Source organism: Lissotriton vulgaris, chromosome 10, assembly GCF_964263255.1.
Source record: "Lissotriton vulgaris chromosome 10, aLisVul1.2, whole genome shotgun sequence".
NCBI lineage: Eukaryota > Metazoa > Chordata > Amphibia > Caudata > Salamandridae > Lissotriton > Lissotriton vulgaris.
In genome coordinates this window covers 304072859-304089359 of record NC_141698.1, presented here as the reverse complement: position 1 = coordinate 304089359, position 16501 = coordinate 304072859, and the positions used below count along the sequence as shown (strand labels likewise).

At 41.3% G+C, this 16501-nt stretch overlaps 1 protein-coding gene across 2 annotated transcripts in view; it reads left to right on the top strand.

Annotated features, from left to right (window-relative positions):
* Window positions 1-16501, top strand: part of PTH1R (parathyroid hormone 1 receptor) — a 631389-nt gene that overhangs the window by 156625 nt on the left and 458263 nt on the right. Inside the window, exon 2 of one of the 2 annotated variants that reach the window (XM_086941073.1) lies at window positions 11427-11504. The exons of the other annotated variant lie outside the window; for it this stretch is intronic. Within the exon in view, the coding sequence (XP_086797199.1) occupies window positions 11427-11504 (78 nt within the window). The remainder of the gene's footprint in view (window positions 1-11426; window positions 11505-16501) is intronic. 2 annotated transcript variants of the gene reach the window in all.

Sequence of the window (16501 nt, the reverse complement as noted above, 5' to 3'; positions counted from 1 at the left end):
GATCCAGGAGTCTTGAGGTCCATCAAGTAGGTGACATCACTCTTGCATTCCTTCACCTCATAAGGCCCAGGCCAATGGTCTTATAGGGTCTGGGGCTCCACTAGCTCTATTAACCACACTGTTTTACTTGGCTGAAACTCAACCAGAGTGGCATTCTGGTAGTAGCATTTTTCATGCTCTCTTGGCTAGCTTTTCGTTTTTCCTATGGGAGCTTCTGGAAGTGGGCTGTTTGGTTGCAGAATACCAGCATGTAGCTAAATACATCCTGGGGGGACTTTTTGGGAGCGTGCTGTCGGCCTTTCTTAACCAACCTGAGAGGTTCTCTCACAGGGAGCCCATCTAAAAGTTCGATGGGCTGGAGCCAACCCCCTTCTGTGGCACCTCCCTGTAGGTGAATAAAAGACATAGCAGAAGGACGTCCCACTTACACCTAATGGGTTCGGGTAGACCCATATTAATGCCTTTAAGGGTACTGTTGAACCTTTCAACAAACCCATTGGTTTGGGAGTGGTAAGGAGTGGTGAACTTATAGGTCACCCAAACTTCTTCCATATGACCTTCATGTAGTTGGACATGAAGTTAGTACCCTGGTCAGACACCACCTCCTTGGGGAAACCCACACGGGGAAATATCTCCATCAGTGCTCTGGCCACGACGACCCTGCCACTGTCTTCAGAGGGATAGCGTCCAGGTACCGGGTAGCATGGTCCACCAGGACCAGAACAAATCTGTTGCACATGGCTGTCTTGAGATCCAGCGGCCCCACAATGTTGATGCCAACCCATTTAAGAGGGGTACTAATGACAGAGAGAGGCTGCAGGGGGCCTTGTACTTCCCGTCTGACTTGCCACTCGCCTGTCAGGTAGGACAGGACCTACAGGACACGTCTTAGGCCTTCCTTATTTGAAGCCAATAGAAGTGGGTGACAAGCCTGTCAAAGGCATAGAATGGGGTGGCATAGAGTGGAGTGAAGTGGCAGAGAGTGGCATTGAGTGGAGTAGACTAGAGTGGCGTGGAGTGGAGAGGCATAGAGTGACATAGAGTGGAGTGATGGACAGTCATAGAGCGGTGGTGTGTAGAATGGCATAGAGGGGATTAAAGTGGCATGGAGTGGAGTATGCATGGTTTGGGAGTGCCCTGCCATTACAGACAACACATTTTCACTTTAAATGCCCGTTACATTTGAACAGACATGCATTTTTACTGATAAAGCTGTTTAGCACTCAACAATGCATGGACATGTAATCACCTAGTGTATTAATTTGCATTGTTTGAATTACAAAATTTGTTTTCAACACACTTCACAATTACAAAAAAGTGCTTTAACCCCTTCCATGCTCATGACGAGCTCAGCTCGTCATGGACTTTCCATTGATTTCAATGGAAATTATATGAGACCACTAATAATGCCTTAGCACTGATGTGGTTAATTGTGCTTTCACAATTCTGATATAATCTGGAATATTTCCACAGTATATTTACAGACATTTAATTTTTGTTGTGTGCTAGAACCCCCAGGTTGTCAGATAAATCCTCTTACTTTGAAGTCAGAGAAAGAAAAGTCAACACCATGCTCCCTCATAAGACAGAGCCTGACATTTTATCTCTGTCTTTGAATGTGCAGCAAATGAAAAAAATGTAATGGCCTGTTTACAGAAAGTGAGCACTCATGGAAGAATGTCCCACAGGAGGGACAAAAACACACTGAATAGCCTAAAACAACTTAAGGCAGCAAATAGAAATCAAGCAAATGTAGGCTACAAACCACAAAGCCAATGGTAAGCAATAAGCACAAAGCATTTTTAGATCAGCTTTCAGAAGGTCCCTGAGAAGCCTTCAGCAATCAGAGAGCTGTGCTGCCTGGTCGATTTAGAACTCAAAGGAAAAGAGTGACAAAATGAGAAGGGAAGTATGAAAAATATCCTGGAAGCGTTAGATAAAGAAGTTTAGACTGGTGGAAGAAAGAGGCAAGCTGTGGAATCAATAGGCAGCCTTTGTATCTGCCTATGCCGACATTTGGCATCAATGGCTGTTGACTCTCAAGGAAAATGTGAGGTAATTGCACCAACTTTTTAGCATGTATTTATTAATTAATTTGTTTAAATTGCAAATGAAGTACTGTATCTCATTTGCTATCAACCTCAACTCCTGTCGGAGCCAGCTGGGAATCAAGAAAAAAAACTTTAAGGGCACCTGTTTTTCCTTCCAGGCTACCACCTCTGCCGTCGGGAAGAGCAGAGGGACACGTTATCACCCTTCATAACTCTCCACGCTGCCTTAATGTCAACTCTAATTAATGTCATCAGTAATTATTGCTCACACTCTTTGGAGTTGAGACCCTGCGACCATGGTGATGTTCCCAATGCCGGTTGCACTGTATCACTTCCACTAGTACTCAGATTCTCGTCAAAAAGATCTCTCATCCAAACATGATCCCCTCCGGTTAGAAACAATAGGTAATCAGCAGGATAACATCGCTGTTTCTGCCACAGCCGCCTGCATGCAGGGGGCATCCTTACAGGAGTTTGGTTTCAGCTTTCAAAACTGTCTTTCACGCTGCAGGCCTCTAAAGGCCGCTGCGCGCGCTGCTAAGTTGAATTTCTATTTTCGCAGCCATGCCTGGGCGGACCAGAGGGATGCTGCACGAGCCGTGTCAGGTTGATTTTCCGGTTGTTTGCCCGCCACTTTGTTCACTGGCATCTTTCCCAGGCACAAGCATTCTACAATTTTTATGGAACAATTCGCAATATAAAATCAATCTGTACAACATAGAGGGGTGTTTCTGAATTTTTGATCAGAAATGTCAAAAAGACTGGCACGTACCCCGATGTCGTTTTTGAAAATTATTTCATACACTGCTTAAAATTAGTATTGGCACTTATGAAGATCTTAAAATGCATATCTCTACTTATGCAGTGCTTAAAATTCATATCTGCACCACTACAGTGCTTAAAATGCATATATGCCGTTATTCATGAAATTCTATGCCTCCTTAATAATGATGAATGTGCTTAACCATGAAATCGGTGTTCATACAACCCCTGAAAGGAAACATTTTCTTCTGCATCTTACATATTGATGTGAAGGAAGCAGGGATATGTTAGGATATGGTAGAACAGCATTAAAAGTTAATGCACAAACTATGACTCAAAAGTGAAAATACAATATGCATCATCGCTCTGAAACTGTGCAATATGTGCCTCTTTTGTGTCTTCTTAAGGTAAATATTACAGTCTGTAAATTTCCTGCTCCTTAAGTTTCAGTTCAGTCTTTGTTATAGGTTTTAACCCAGGCAGCTCAGCTGATCATGTCATCTTTCTGAGATGTCTGTGTGTGGTATTTCTTTTTTTTTCCAGTAATTTTCTTATTGAAAAAAAAGCATATTTACATGGTGCAGAGTGAAACACATGGGGGATGGGAAAAGACAGGGAAAAAACGCCGGGGGGGGGGGAGGGGGGCAAGCATTGTCTCGATTGGCTTGTGTCTGTTTGTTCATGTTCTCATGCTTGCTTCTTCTTCTTCTCGTCAATCCTCTATAGTGCAGGCAGATCCAAAAGGTATTGGAGTGCTGTAAAACATCAACAATATGCAAAAAGCCAACAAGTGATAGGAGTGGTAGTTGGCTTGTAGATCGTTAATGCATTGTGATTTAGTGTTCTTTAAAGAGGTGTATTTTCAATCCATGTCTGGTGATGTACAGTCAGTGTCAGAGGAGTCAGATGTCTGAAACAGAGTAGACTTTCACGTAGAGTTCCGTCGCATTGGTGTATTGACTAATATTAATGCTGTTATCTGCGAGTAGAGTACCAAGCAGCTCCATGTAGAGCTTGAAGGTGACGGGGTGAGGTATGGAATTCTGTGAGACTCTGCAGGCCATAGGATCATTAGGGACTTGACGTGCCCATGGGAACCAACTTGTGTTGGCTCGAAAGGTAAGACGATATTTAGTAAAGGACATTGCCTTTGAATCGATTTCAAGACTCCAGAGTTCGCATGAAGGTGGGATGGTAAACTGTGATAAATGGAGCCGAGAGGTCCAGCAATATCAGGATGCTGGGGGTCATCACTATCTGTGGTTAGGATAACATCTGAAGCCAGACTGACAGTTGCAAAGGAAATGTTTAGCATTATTGTGATTTTGGGGTTGAAGGGATAGATATATGAACAGTTTTTGCATGCGCAAACGGGTTTACGACCCAGTTGCACATGCAAAAACCTACATGGTAAATGTACAAATATTATTTTGCGACTGTAATAGTGTTTTGCGACTTGCTATTAGGAAGGGGCGTTCCCTTCTTAATAGTGAGTCCCTCGCCATGAATGAATGTTTTTTGACTGCAAAACACTCTCAAATTACCACCCTCTTCAAGAGCCTGGTAATTCAGGCGCAAATGGGAAGAGGTCCCCAGGTGACCCCTTCCCCTTTGTGACTAGCTATAAAAATATTTTTTAAGGGAAGACAGTGGTCCCAGGGACCACTACCTGCCCTTAAAAAATGAAACAAAAACATTTAATTTTTTTAAAAAAAGCAGCCTGTTTTCTTTTAAGGATAACGAGCTGCATTTAAAAAAAAAAAACTCTGCTAAATGAAAAGCAGTCCCAGACATGGTGGTCTGCTGAGCCCAGCAGGCCATCATCCCTGGGAGGGCCAGTCATTCCCAATGGGCTCCCAAATTGCGAGTGGCTCATTAATAATCATGAGCCTCACAATTTACAACCCCATTGGGAATCACAAACAGTGTCTGAGACACTGTTGTACATTGGATTTAGTGCCTCGCAATTTGCGACTCGAAATTTGTCGCAAATTGCAAGGTGCTAAATCCAATGGTTGTACATATGGCCCATAGACTGCTTTTCCAATGATCTTGGTGATGATTAGTAAGTGAGTGATGTGCCGGTAGTTGACCATGTCATCAGAGTCTACTGTAAGTTTATTTAGGAGTGGGAGGATTTGGCCTGTCTTGAAAGCTTCTGGAAAAATTCCTTTAGTGTGGAGACATTGACAATTGTGAGTAGGGGTGAGTGACCTTCACAGAGAGAGTGTTTGATGCTGGGTGAGAGTAATTCTTCATCTTTATTAGAAGTGGCTCTGAGGAAGCTGAGTATGTCAGGGAAATCTGTGAGCGATATGGCTTGGAAGAATGTTCATTGTGGAATTGTATGACAAGGGATGGGTATAACAGATGAAGCAGGCTTGATGGCATCGATGTGCTGTTGGATCTTCATGTTTTTCCACTGAAAAGGAGGTTCATGGATTTTCACTTTCTGAAGAATGAGGAATATGTCTGTCTAGCAGGGATTAATTCAGTTATTAATTGGCTTAAGTGTGCTGCTACTGTTGGTGGCTTTGTTGATGATGTTGATGTTGCTTTGGGTAATGTAATAAGCTGTCTGAATATTGCATGGATAGATGATAAACAGTGTTCTGGAAATATTGCCACCTGTTATTTAGACTGCTTTAAAGAATGTAAACTAGTGTCAGTAAGAACTCTATAAACACCATCTAATTTGGTAATCCTTCAACTTTATAAGACAATTCACCTCTTACAGGCTCCCTTCAAATCTTAAGGCAACATTATATCCACCACTTTCATATAGCCACAGCACTCAACAAACGTCTGCACCACACACTCGATCTACCCATTTTTTGACTGTACAGTGAAGAACACCATCAGCAAAAAAATGGTGGTTTCTAATTCCATGACAGAACAACAACCCATTTGTAAAAATGTATACCGGTGGCAGAAAACATACACAGAGGACATACTATACTCCATATGACTGTGAGCAGTTAAATAATTATATTTTTAATTTACTTACTTTGCATTACTGTGATTTTACAGTGTCCCAAATGGAGAGTCTACATAAAAGATGGTAATACATTCTAAATTGGTTATATAAATAAATGCATATGATTTTGACAATAAACACCACTGCACTCTGTATATCTCACAAAACCAACAACTAAGCATGCACCTGTGTAATCTAGGCACTACATCCTGAGCATATTACTCACTGGCTGGACTCTAGGATGCTTGGTGATACCTCGCTAATATTAAATCTCACAAACCTGAAACATCTAAATAGATACAGAAAGGCTATGAGCAAATATTTAAATGTCTTCAATTGCTGCAGGTATACCTAATACATTTATAATATAGTGATACAGTGATATAGATATGTCCTTAGCCACAATGGTTAGGGAGATATGACATTAAGGGTCTTATTATAATGCCAGTCGGACGAACGTCCAAACACCATCGCAGTGGGAGTGGGACCGCCAGACAAGTAGTCAGAGGTCCAACTGACCTGAGTAGATTGTGTCTACTATGTGGGCAGTCGGAAACATCCCATTTTCTATTGTGGCTTGTGCTGCGGAAAAGAGCTGTTGCACAAGCCGCAGTAGGAAAAGGGATGTTTTAAACATCCATGGACCATGTGCCAGGCACCATGTGGTGCCTAGTACACAATCCATGTATGTTTGGGGGCACCACATGTAACCCCAGGCCGCATCATGGAGGCTTACGGGGACCCTGCTAGGGGCCCTCAAAGTCCATTTCTGTCAGCATTTTCATGGCAATGAGACCACCATGAAAAGGGTGGCGGAAACTGACACCCTAATCCCTACTGCGGTGCCTCCACATGCACCTCCTCCATTAAAGGGATTAGCTCCAACTGCAGCCCCGATGGGCTCCTTGAGCCTGTAGAAGGCAGCGGTCTTTCCTCCCGTCGCTGCGCTGTTGCTGCCGGTATCAGAACCTGGTGGTCGATCCACTGCCCAAGATGTTGGGCGGATCGCCACTGATGGCCTGTCGGTGGCGGTCCTCAAGACACCGCAATCAGGCACAAAATATCTGGGACACAAAAGGAGGGGCTACTACTCCAATTTTAATGTATGTGTCAATGTTAGTCTACAAATTATTCATGACACCTTGGACTTATGATATTAATGTATATGTATCATAAGTCATGGCCCCTGTACCTGCTCAGCAATGGTAATAAACTGCATATTTCACTCTGTTTATCTACATGTATACTTCCTCTGGATCTATATCACGAACAAAGTTCCAGCCCTGCTCAAATGTTCTGACCAAAATTCTCTGGCACGGATCTCTTTTCAGTCTCCTTACGAATAGAAACAGGCCACAACAGGATTGCGGTATGCAGTGCAGGCTTTATTCCAGCAGAACCAGATTACATCCAGGAAAACTCGAGCTTAGTGCCTGTCATTGACGCGTTTCGCTCGCTCACACGACATTGATCATATATATATATATATATATGTATATTTTCTCAGAAAAAAATGGTTACAGAGACGTTCTATTTCGGCTCAGGTTTCACTTGTACAAAACCAGAGAAATTCAGCAATTATAGTTAGCTGCGCTAACTATAACTTACGCCCCCATAATGCACTGCTTATGACCTCACAGATTACATCACTCATGATTTGGTCAGTGACACACTGATGACATCTCAAATGGCATCACTGATGACACCATCCACAGAATCTCTGACACAGTCACTCACACCCATATTTAACCTTTCATACACCCACTCCAACTTCAACACTACCTTTCTCAAAACCATTGACACCAGTACTTACACACCCACTCACTGATTCTTATGTCTACAAACACATCCACTCAGTCACCCATACAGCCACTCTTAACTTAGAAGCGAAGTGTAAATGATTTATGCAGCACTTTGCAAGATTTCGCGTAGTCCAGTGTCGGTTCTTACGAAGCTGTGTGGCAAGGCTTTGCAGAGTTTCCATCGCTCTGTGCCAGGTCCAGTGAGCCTTGTAGGTACCTTTGCAGGGCTTTGCATCACTTTGTGTCAGTTCCAGTAGAGCCTGCAGCTATGCAGCAAGGCTTTTAGGGGCTTTGCGCCACTCAACGTTGAGTCCTATGAGGCTGGCAGCTCTGATGCAAAACTTTGCAGGCCTCCACGACGCTTTGCATTGGTTCCATTGGGGACCACAGAAGGGCTGGTAGAGCACCTTTAGCCCTACTTCCAAGGGTCCAGACCTGGGGTGGCACTACTTGGAGGGAGACAGTACTCACAGCTGGCAGAGTCCAAGTGCTGGGTTCAAGGTTGTTGGAGCCTGTTCTGTTCCTGAGGATCTGATCAGGTTGCCAGCCAACTAGCCGTTGGAGTCACTCTGGTGATCCTGTGTTCAATATACTAATCCAGTCCTTCTCTCAGGTAGCAGGACTGCAGGAAGCAGGGCAACAGGGTAACAGAGCAGCAGTTTTCCTTGCAGAGCACCAAAGCAGTATTTCTGAGTCTTCCACAGGTCTTGAGGTGTACTGAAAGGTTGGTTCTGAGGGTCCAATATTTACACCTGGTGCTCACTATGAAATAGGAAAAAGTTCTGAAGGTTACTACCCCCAGAGGTGCTTGGAATTTTCTTTCCTCCCTGCCCTTGCCCCAGCTTGTCTGGGGTCATAAAAGACTAGTGTCAAACTCTTTGTGAGTGTGCTCAGGCGGAGCCTTTGTGATCTGCAAGTGGGATAGGACATCTCCTCCCCCCCCCCATCAACTCGGAGTGGCCCATCCTGCCAACACATAGCTTCCCTTTGTCTCACTGTCTAGGAGCATACACAAAGACCACGTGCCAGTTCCACCTTGTCATGGGATCCAGTATGCAGGCTTCATGCACCAAATGGTTGGGACCAGGAAATGCCAACTTTCTAAAAGAGGTAATTTGAGAATGTGACTTAAAATCCACATTTTCCATTAAAGAGGGTTTAAATGACAAGTCTTTAGACACCAAACTCGACATCCCTACCTACTCTCAATTGAAAGTTACCACTTATTAAATATAAGTTAACCCAATGTTATCCTATGGGAGAGTTATGCCTTTCAGTAGTGAAAAATGAATGTAACAGTTTTTCACTGCCAGGACATGTAAAAGTTAAAAGTACATGTCTAACCTTTTAAATAAATAACACCTTGCCCTATGATCCGTTTAGGGCATACCTAGGAGTGACATATGTATGAAAAAGGAATATTTAGGCTTGCAAAACATTTATTTTGCTAGGTAAAAATGGCAGTTTAAACCTGCACACACAGGCTGTAATGGCAGACGTGGAACATGTTTTAAAGGGCTACTTAGGTGGGTGGTGCAATCAGTGCTGCAGGTCCACTAGTAGCATTTAATTTACATGCACTGGTTATAAGTTCCACCATTTTACTTGGTACCGACAAGTACATTAAATGTACCAATTGGTTGTAAGTTAATTTCACTGTGTTTAAAGTAGAGAGCACAAGTACTTTAGCACTGGTTAGCAGTGGTAAATGGTGAATAAGTCCTAAAAGCCTGTATTGAGTGATTTGCACAGAATACAGCTTGAAGTGTGTATTTGTAGAGCAATATTCTTGGAAAAAAACAGAGCTCTAGAGTAGGTAGAGTTGAGAGAAGTTATCATTTATGTGGGGATAGGAAACAGGCCCAGAGAAATGCAGGCATTTAATGACGCATGCAGAGTAGTTATTGATCTATGGGCTGTGTTAAGCTTGACACAGTCCATGAAAATACCTAAGATGTGGGCAATAACTTTTGGTATGCACCTGCAATAAAAAATTCACAGGGAGAGAGACTTGATAAGCAAGAGTTTGCAGGGACTTGTGGAAATGAGATAGGCTTGAACATGTAACATAGTGGATGAGATTCAATCAGATGAGGAGATATGGAGCGAGAAACAAGTGAGACTATTGTGAGACTATTGTCTGACATACCAAGCAGGAGGTTTATTTGAGGAAGAGTGAGACATAGAGATGGAGTAGTTGAAGAAAGCAACCGATGTTGAGGGAGAAGTGACAGGGAAAGAGATGGGGGTGTGCAGATTGCATTAGAACTGATGAAATAAGCATATGAGAGAGGAATTAATGTGGCGAGGCAAAGCGGTGTGAAGCAGAAAACAAGAATGGAAGAGATGGGAGTGAGGAGCAGGAAGGTGGAGTGAGAAAGAGCAACATTACAGTATGATGAGAAATCTAGACTGGGTAAAGGACAGAAATTGGCAGAGGTAGACAGAGTATGGCATGTGGACTGCATTGGGAGAGAGAATCAGTCACGTTGGAAGGCCAATGAATTTTTTTTATAAATTGGGTAAAAGACAAAATATAGGCCAGAAAACAGATGCGATTTTAAAATAGAAGAGAAAACACTCTAGATACATCCAACCTGAAGTTTTTTATGTTTTGTAGAAGACGACAGGGACATAATGGTAGGAGAAAGTGGGCCAATGGAAGGTGAGGTGCACATTTGGAAATACCAATTTTCATTCGAATGAAATGGTTGTAGCTGATAATTTTATTAAATAAAATACTTACTATATACACTAAAGAAAATAGTAACCAAAGGACCAAACACAATTATGGTTTGCAAGTGTTCCAGTCTCAGAGAACACACTCCCAGGATTTTCAGTAGAACCTCATATAAATGGATAAGAACTTTGCTGATATATCTACAATTGCTACAACTTTGTCCTTGAAGAGAGACTAACAAAGCACCTTGATCTTCACAAATGCCTGTGCTGTGATTCCACATCAAACTTCTCATGAAGGGAAATGCCAGTGGTTCCAGACACAATCAATTGCCATTTGAACTGCACATGCATTAATCCCAGCTGTAGGCATTAGTTATTTTAACAATGAGTGCAAGATTGGTTACAATGCAACATCACTAGCTAATTCTACAGGAAGATCCAGCAAGGCAGTAATGGAAAGGGAGGATTCCAAGTTGGAAGATCTTACACCCACATTATGAGGTGGTGAATCTAGTCGACCTCCCCACTAGAGCTCGTGCCCTGGGACGTCCCCAGCACTTGCCCCATTCTTCATTGTGGCCCTTCCTGTCACCCTGGCAATGCTCCTTTCCACTTTCTTCTGCCACCTCCTGTCCTGAGGCTCCCTACCCATTTTCAAATAATAAGTGCACACTTTTTGGTTTACTAAAGTAGCATCCCCTCTGTTAGAACGCCAGGGCGTATTACCACTTTCCAGTATTTCACAATAGCTAGCTTGCTGTTATTTATGTGATGGTGTTGAGTGCCATTACATATGCTGTACAATTCCTACCTATGTCGGCATCACCAAAATTACAGTTTAACTAGTAATAAAAACAACAATCACAATAAAACTAACAGCAGCAGCAACAACAATAATGATAATGTCAAAGTTGTACAAGCATGAAAAATAATAATTATAGCAGTAGTAATTGTACTAACAGCATTATGAACCTGAATTAAAAAATGTTTTCCACTCTTTGTTCTGACGGCATTAGTGCCCTATCAATAAATAACCGACCTATATTCAAACTCTTTTCCCGAGCCAATTACCTTGTCAAAAAAGTAGAACGTGACATATTTTTTTTAAGTGGTGATGGCTAACAGAGAGGTGTTTTTTTCCATTTTTTGCAGAAAAAGTTTGCTGTGCTTGAAGCACAGCAAGTGGGACATCGAAATACTTCCAAGCACAGCCACCCCATTGAAGTTTATGTGAGTAAAGGATGTACGAAGAAATTCTATATGTTATTGAAAGAAAAGCACCTAGAACTAAGCCTATATCGTTTTAATGTGCATAATGTTTTATGAAATATAAAAAAATCAATAAATATCTAAATAAAGTACATGTTTCCGAGCAAGGCAATTCTGATGTGGCCGAAATGCGTTGTGAGCCTTTCTTGGCAATTAACAACTCTGCACTGCTGGATACACATCATGAGCGCTGCCTATTCTTTCATATCAGGGAGGTAGTGGTGTAGCATTAGCCTCTGCTGTGTGTGTGGGGGGGCAAGCTCCAGGGGGCCCCCTCTGCACAGTACACTGCGTCTGGAACCAAAGTGGTAGTTGGTGGCCCGGGGGTGGGGAGCCACCATGTACTTTTCAGGGGGTTCCCCTCAAGTTTTGTTATGCCACATGGGAGGAGGAGGAGTGCAAGTTTTGCATTTTCCAGTATGCCCTGTATATATTTGCTCTCCAAATCCACCACAAACGCTGAGCACTTCGGAGGGGTGCATGTCTAGGTTTACAAAGGCGCTTGCCGAATGGCATTCGTTGCTCTAGTAGCTCGAAAATAGAGACTGGTTATTCTTCTCCCTCGTGAGTGCTTCTCTTCTTTGGAAGATTGAAGCTATATATATATATATATATATACATATATATATATATATATATATATATATATATATATATATATATATATATATACACGCGCACAAAACATCAATATATTTCTTCACTAAAGAAAACAAAGGTTAAAGCAACATTATAGTCAGGTGAATTTGTCAGTATGAACATTAACATTTAGAACTACAAAAAACACAGAAATTCACCAGTTATTTTTAGTAACGATAACTTGTGTCCCCGCCATGCACTGCTTATGACCTCATATATGACATCACTCATGACATGTTCTATGACAATATTTATGACATCACTCATGACATCTCAAATGACATAACTGATGACATCACTGATGACATTTATTATTATTATTTGTGTGTTTTGTAAAGTGCACAGCTGCCCCAACGGGGCTATCATTATTAGTTGAATGAACATTTATTTATCCCAAAGAGGTGGTGGAATACCATTGTCAATGTCAATGTGTGATGGATTTATTAGTTCCATGCTGAATGATGAATAATTTTGCGTATACGGCAGAGTGTGCTACACAGGTCTGGATTAGTAGAATTTGATAGTTTCGTTTTTTAAACCCTCATAGGTAGCATGTTCTTATCTGTAGTTTATATCCAACACGTGGTGTCTTTATTATTTGGTTTATGGATCATTTTACCATGCACTAATTACAAGTTAAGGTTCTCCCGATGAAAGGAATTATGCTGTATGAAATAGTAACTATTTTGGTATGATTTGATTGCTTTGGTAAATAACCTGTGCAGGAAATATGCAACTAATGATGCATTTCCATATATGTAATTGAGACAAAACAATGAGACTCGGAATGTATGGCATTCCTATCAATGACCTATTCTGAGATACTATGGGAAGAGCATTGTCATGCAGTAGTTTCTTCATGTTTATGCATTGTCGCTCATTTAAATGACAATATTTCCTCCATTAATTGTATATAAATTGTATTGCACATTTCAACAATTTGACACCGATTCACTTATTGAAAAAACAAATTAGCATAATGTCACTGATAGGATGGGTTGATATTCAATATACAACATGTAGATTTTAGTTGGATATCAGTAACATTTTGATCTGCTGTGAGGCATTACCTTTATGACACTTACTGGTAGTATTTCCTTCATGCGTATGAATTTCCACAATGTAAAAAGCATTTTATATTTCTATTATGCATTATAATTTGCAATTATTATACAACACTGGGTGAATGTTGAAATCCATTTTTGTGTTTACGCCATAGATATGACACCATTATGCTGTAAGTATGTCATCTGTGTCTGTGAACTAATGCATTTATTTGTATGTCTGTGTGGCGCACAAATTTAACTTGACAAGAGCTACAGAATAGCACAAACATGTTGTGTTCTGAAAACAAATAAACAGGTGTGTGGATAATTGGTGGCTGCATCTCTCTTCCATATAGAAATTGGGGATTTACATACTTCTATCTATCTATCTATCTATCTATCTATCTATCTATCTATCTATCTATCTATCTATCTATCTATCTATCTATCTATCTATCTATCTATCTATCTACATATCTGTCTCTCGCTCTCTCTCTATATATATATATGGCATATATGTACATGTGTATGTATGTATATGTGTATATCTATCTATTTATATATGTGTGTGTATATACATATACACACACACACACACATATATATATATTTGTATATATTTTTATTTACGTCATTTATAAAGTGCCTGAATTACCCCAAATGGGGTATCTCCGCGCTGAGGACAACTGTAAGGACAGGCAACCAGATTAAAAGAGTAGTGTTTTGAGCTTCTTTCTGAATCCTAAGTAGTTGGTAGGAAGGCGGATCTGAGTGGTTTTGTGGGTCTATGAGTGAATGTGTGAGGGCTGTATGAGTGTGTGAGTGGTTGTGTGGGTGTGTAAGTGGGTGTGTGAGTGTGTTCGTGAGTGTGTGAGTAGGTGTGTTGAACCTGTGAATTAGTGCATGTGGTTTTATTAAAATTGGGGCATGGGTCTGCAAGTCCACCTGAATTCACCAAAATCTGTGAGGATCCAGGCAAATCCAATTGATCCACAGACCCGTGCATGCTAAAAAAACATTTTTGGACAATTACTTGCCTATGAAGGGTTTGTCACAGACCTCTCCATCAGTCCCAGTGCTATTAAATGTTGGGGTTGCCACATACTAAGGATGTACCTGCTTTCTTATGAGAAAGAAGTGCCTGTAGTCTCCAATTAAAAGTAATACATTTCTGTTGAGAAGTGCCAGTGCTCTCCCTCTCAAAATTAAAAAGTGCTGGTACTCAGTAACAAACAGTAGCAGCCCATTTAAAGCACTGATTCCACCTCATTCCTCTTTCATCCACCATCGGACCCTTCCTGTCCCTTAATCTCACAGTATCAGGTTCTCTTTTGTCTCTGATTTCTCCCTTTATCACTTTTTCCTGATGTTCTCTTCCTCCTTCTTTTCCTCTTTTTTTTCTCCATTGCTCTTGATCAAAATTTGATGAGGAAAAATAAGTGCTGGTCACCACAAATGAGTGCCAGTGGGGCCCATCAGCAACCATTGGGGGAAATTAAGCACTGCCCCATTATTGGTGTTTTGATGGGAACTTTCGCCAATGGGTTTAGCTGCTCCATTCTGATTGGGCCCTATGCAATTATTGCGCTTAACTGCCCACATACACGAAGGAAAGTACAAAATTCATACTCTTCTTGCCGAACACTTTCTTTGTTCATCCTATGTATCCAAAGTCTCTCTGCTGCCCAAAGCTTGCATACAGCAAATTTGTTTACTTTCAATCCTATCTGATTATTTTTCTTCACGTGCAAGTCAACTTTGCATGGGCAGTCTTCCTTTTACCCGCACAACTCACCAAAATGGGTATACCTATGCATGTCCCTCTCTTTGCACCTTTTACCATTGACTAATTCAAGTCTAATTTTTGTAGTGTATGAGAAAACAATGCAAATTATTGTGAATGCAAACAACAAGGTGACAGGTTTGTCATGTTTAAACCTCAAAAACATATTTCCCTTTCACCTAAAAATCAATCCATCCATCCCTCCGTCCATCATCCATCCATCTATCCACCCATCATCCATTCATCCATACATCTCTATGTGTCACCTAAAATTCATAGTGTGGATCATCAGTGTATCTTTTTACATCCTGTCTTGTCATTGTTGCCATTCGTATTTCTACTCCTTTCTGAAATATGTATTCAAATTTAGTTTAGTTTAGTTTAGTTTACCTTACATACATTAGTGAGAAATATATATGAAGATGAGCAACGTTTGATATGTTACTTATTATTATTGTTGGGTTTGCGGAGGGCCATGACTCACGAGAAGGACTTGAGCAGGACTTGATACTCCTATCCTCCCCCAACAGATTTAATAAATAGCATCACACTCTGCACATCTGTAAAAATTGTTTGTGCCAAGCTGTATTTCATTTGGAATTGTTTTAAAATGGCTTTCAACCAAAACCAGAATACAAAGAGCTTCATTAGTACAATAAGGTAAAATCACATTGGAGACCTCCGTAACTATTAGCAGAGTTGTCTCCCTGTGTAGTGTCGCTGTAACATGCAACCTATGAGGCAGTAAATTGTTTCTTATGTTATACTGTGGTACTAAAAGGGAATTTGACCTTTACACTTTGGTAACAAATGTGTACATATTCGTTTACTGGTTCAATCGCCATGAATATCGTGTTATTTGGGCAGTGTTTCATTTCACATATATGCCATAAAATAACATTCTATAAATAGAAGTGTGGGTATATTCATCATTACTGTTAGTGGCATAGCAAGGGGGGCAGGGCATGGTGGTCCGACCCTCGTGGTATGAGTTTTGGAGGCGGCGGTTCCCCCCTCTTACCTGGGGCTCTCCCTGGGTGGCAAACACGCAGGGACCGCCACAGGGTGGCAAAAGGTCTAGCTATGCCATTGTTTCTGTTAGGTACATATTATGTGTACAGTACAGCAAGGTGAGATAGAGTCATGTGTGTGTACAATGAGTGCAATGGAGCATCCACTATGGGATCCAGAATGGAACAAGCTCCACTTAACACCTAGCATAAACCTAGTGCATGAAAAGATCCCTAAATGGGAGATTGCCTCCCATTTCGATTTCCTTGGACATCGCCATCCTTAGCACCCCTCTCTCTTTCGCATCTATGGGGCATATGTAGGAAGCCATTTGCGATTCGCAAACGCCAGAATTTGTAGCATTCCGGTGTTTGCGAATCTTAAACTGCGTTTTGGTATGTATGGGCCACATAGCAAAATAAGGAATCGCTAAAATTGCGATTCCTTGTTTTGCTCAAGCATTTAAGGAATCGCAATTT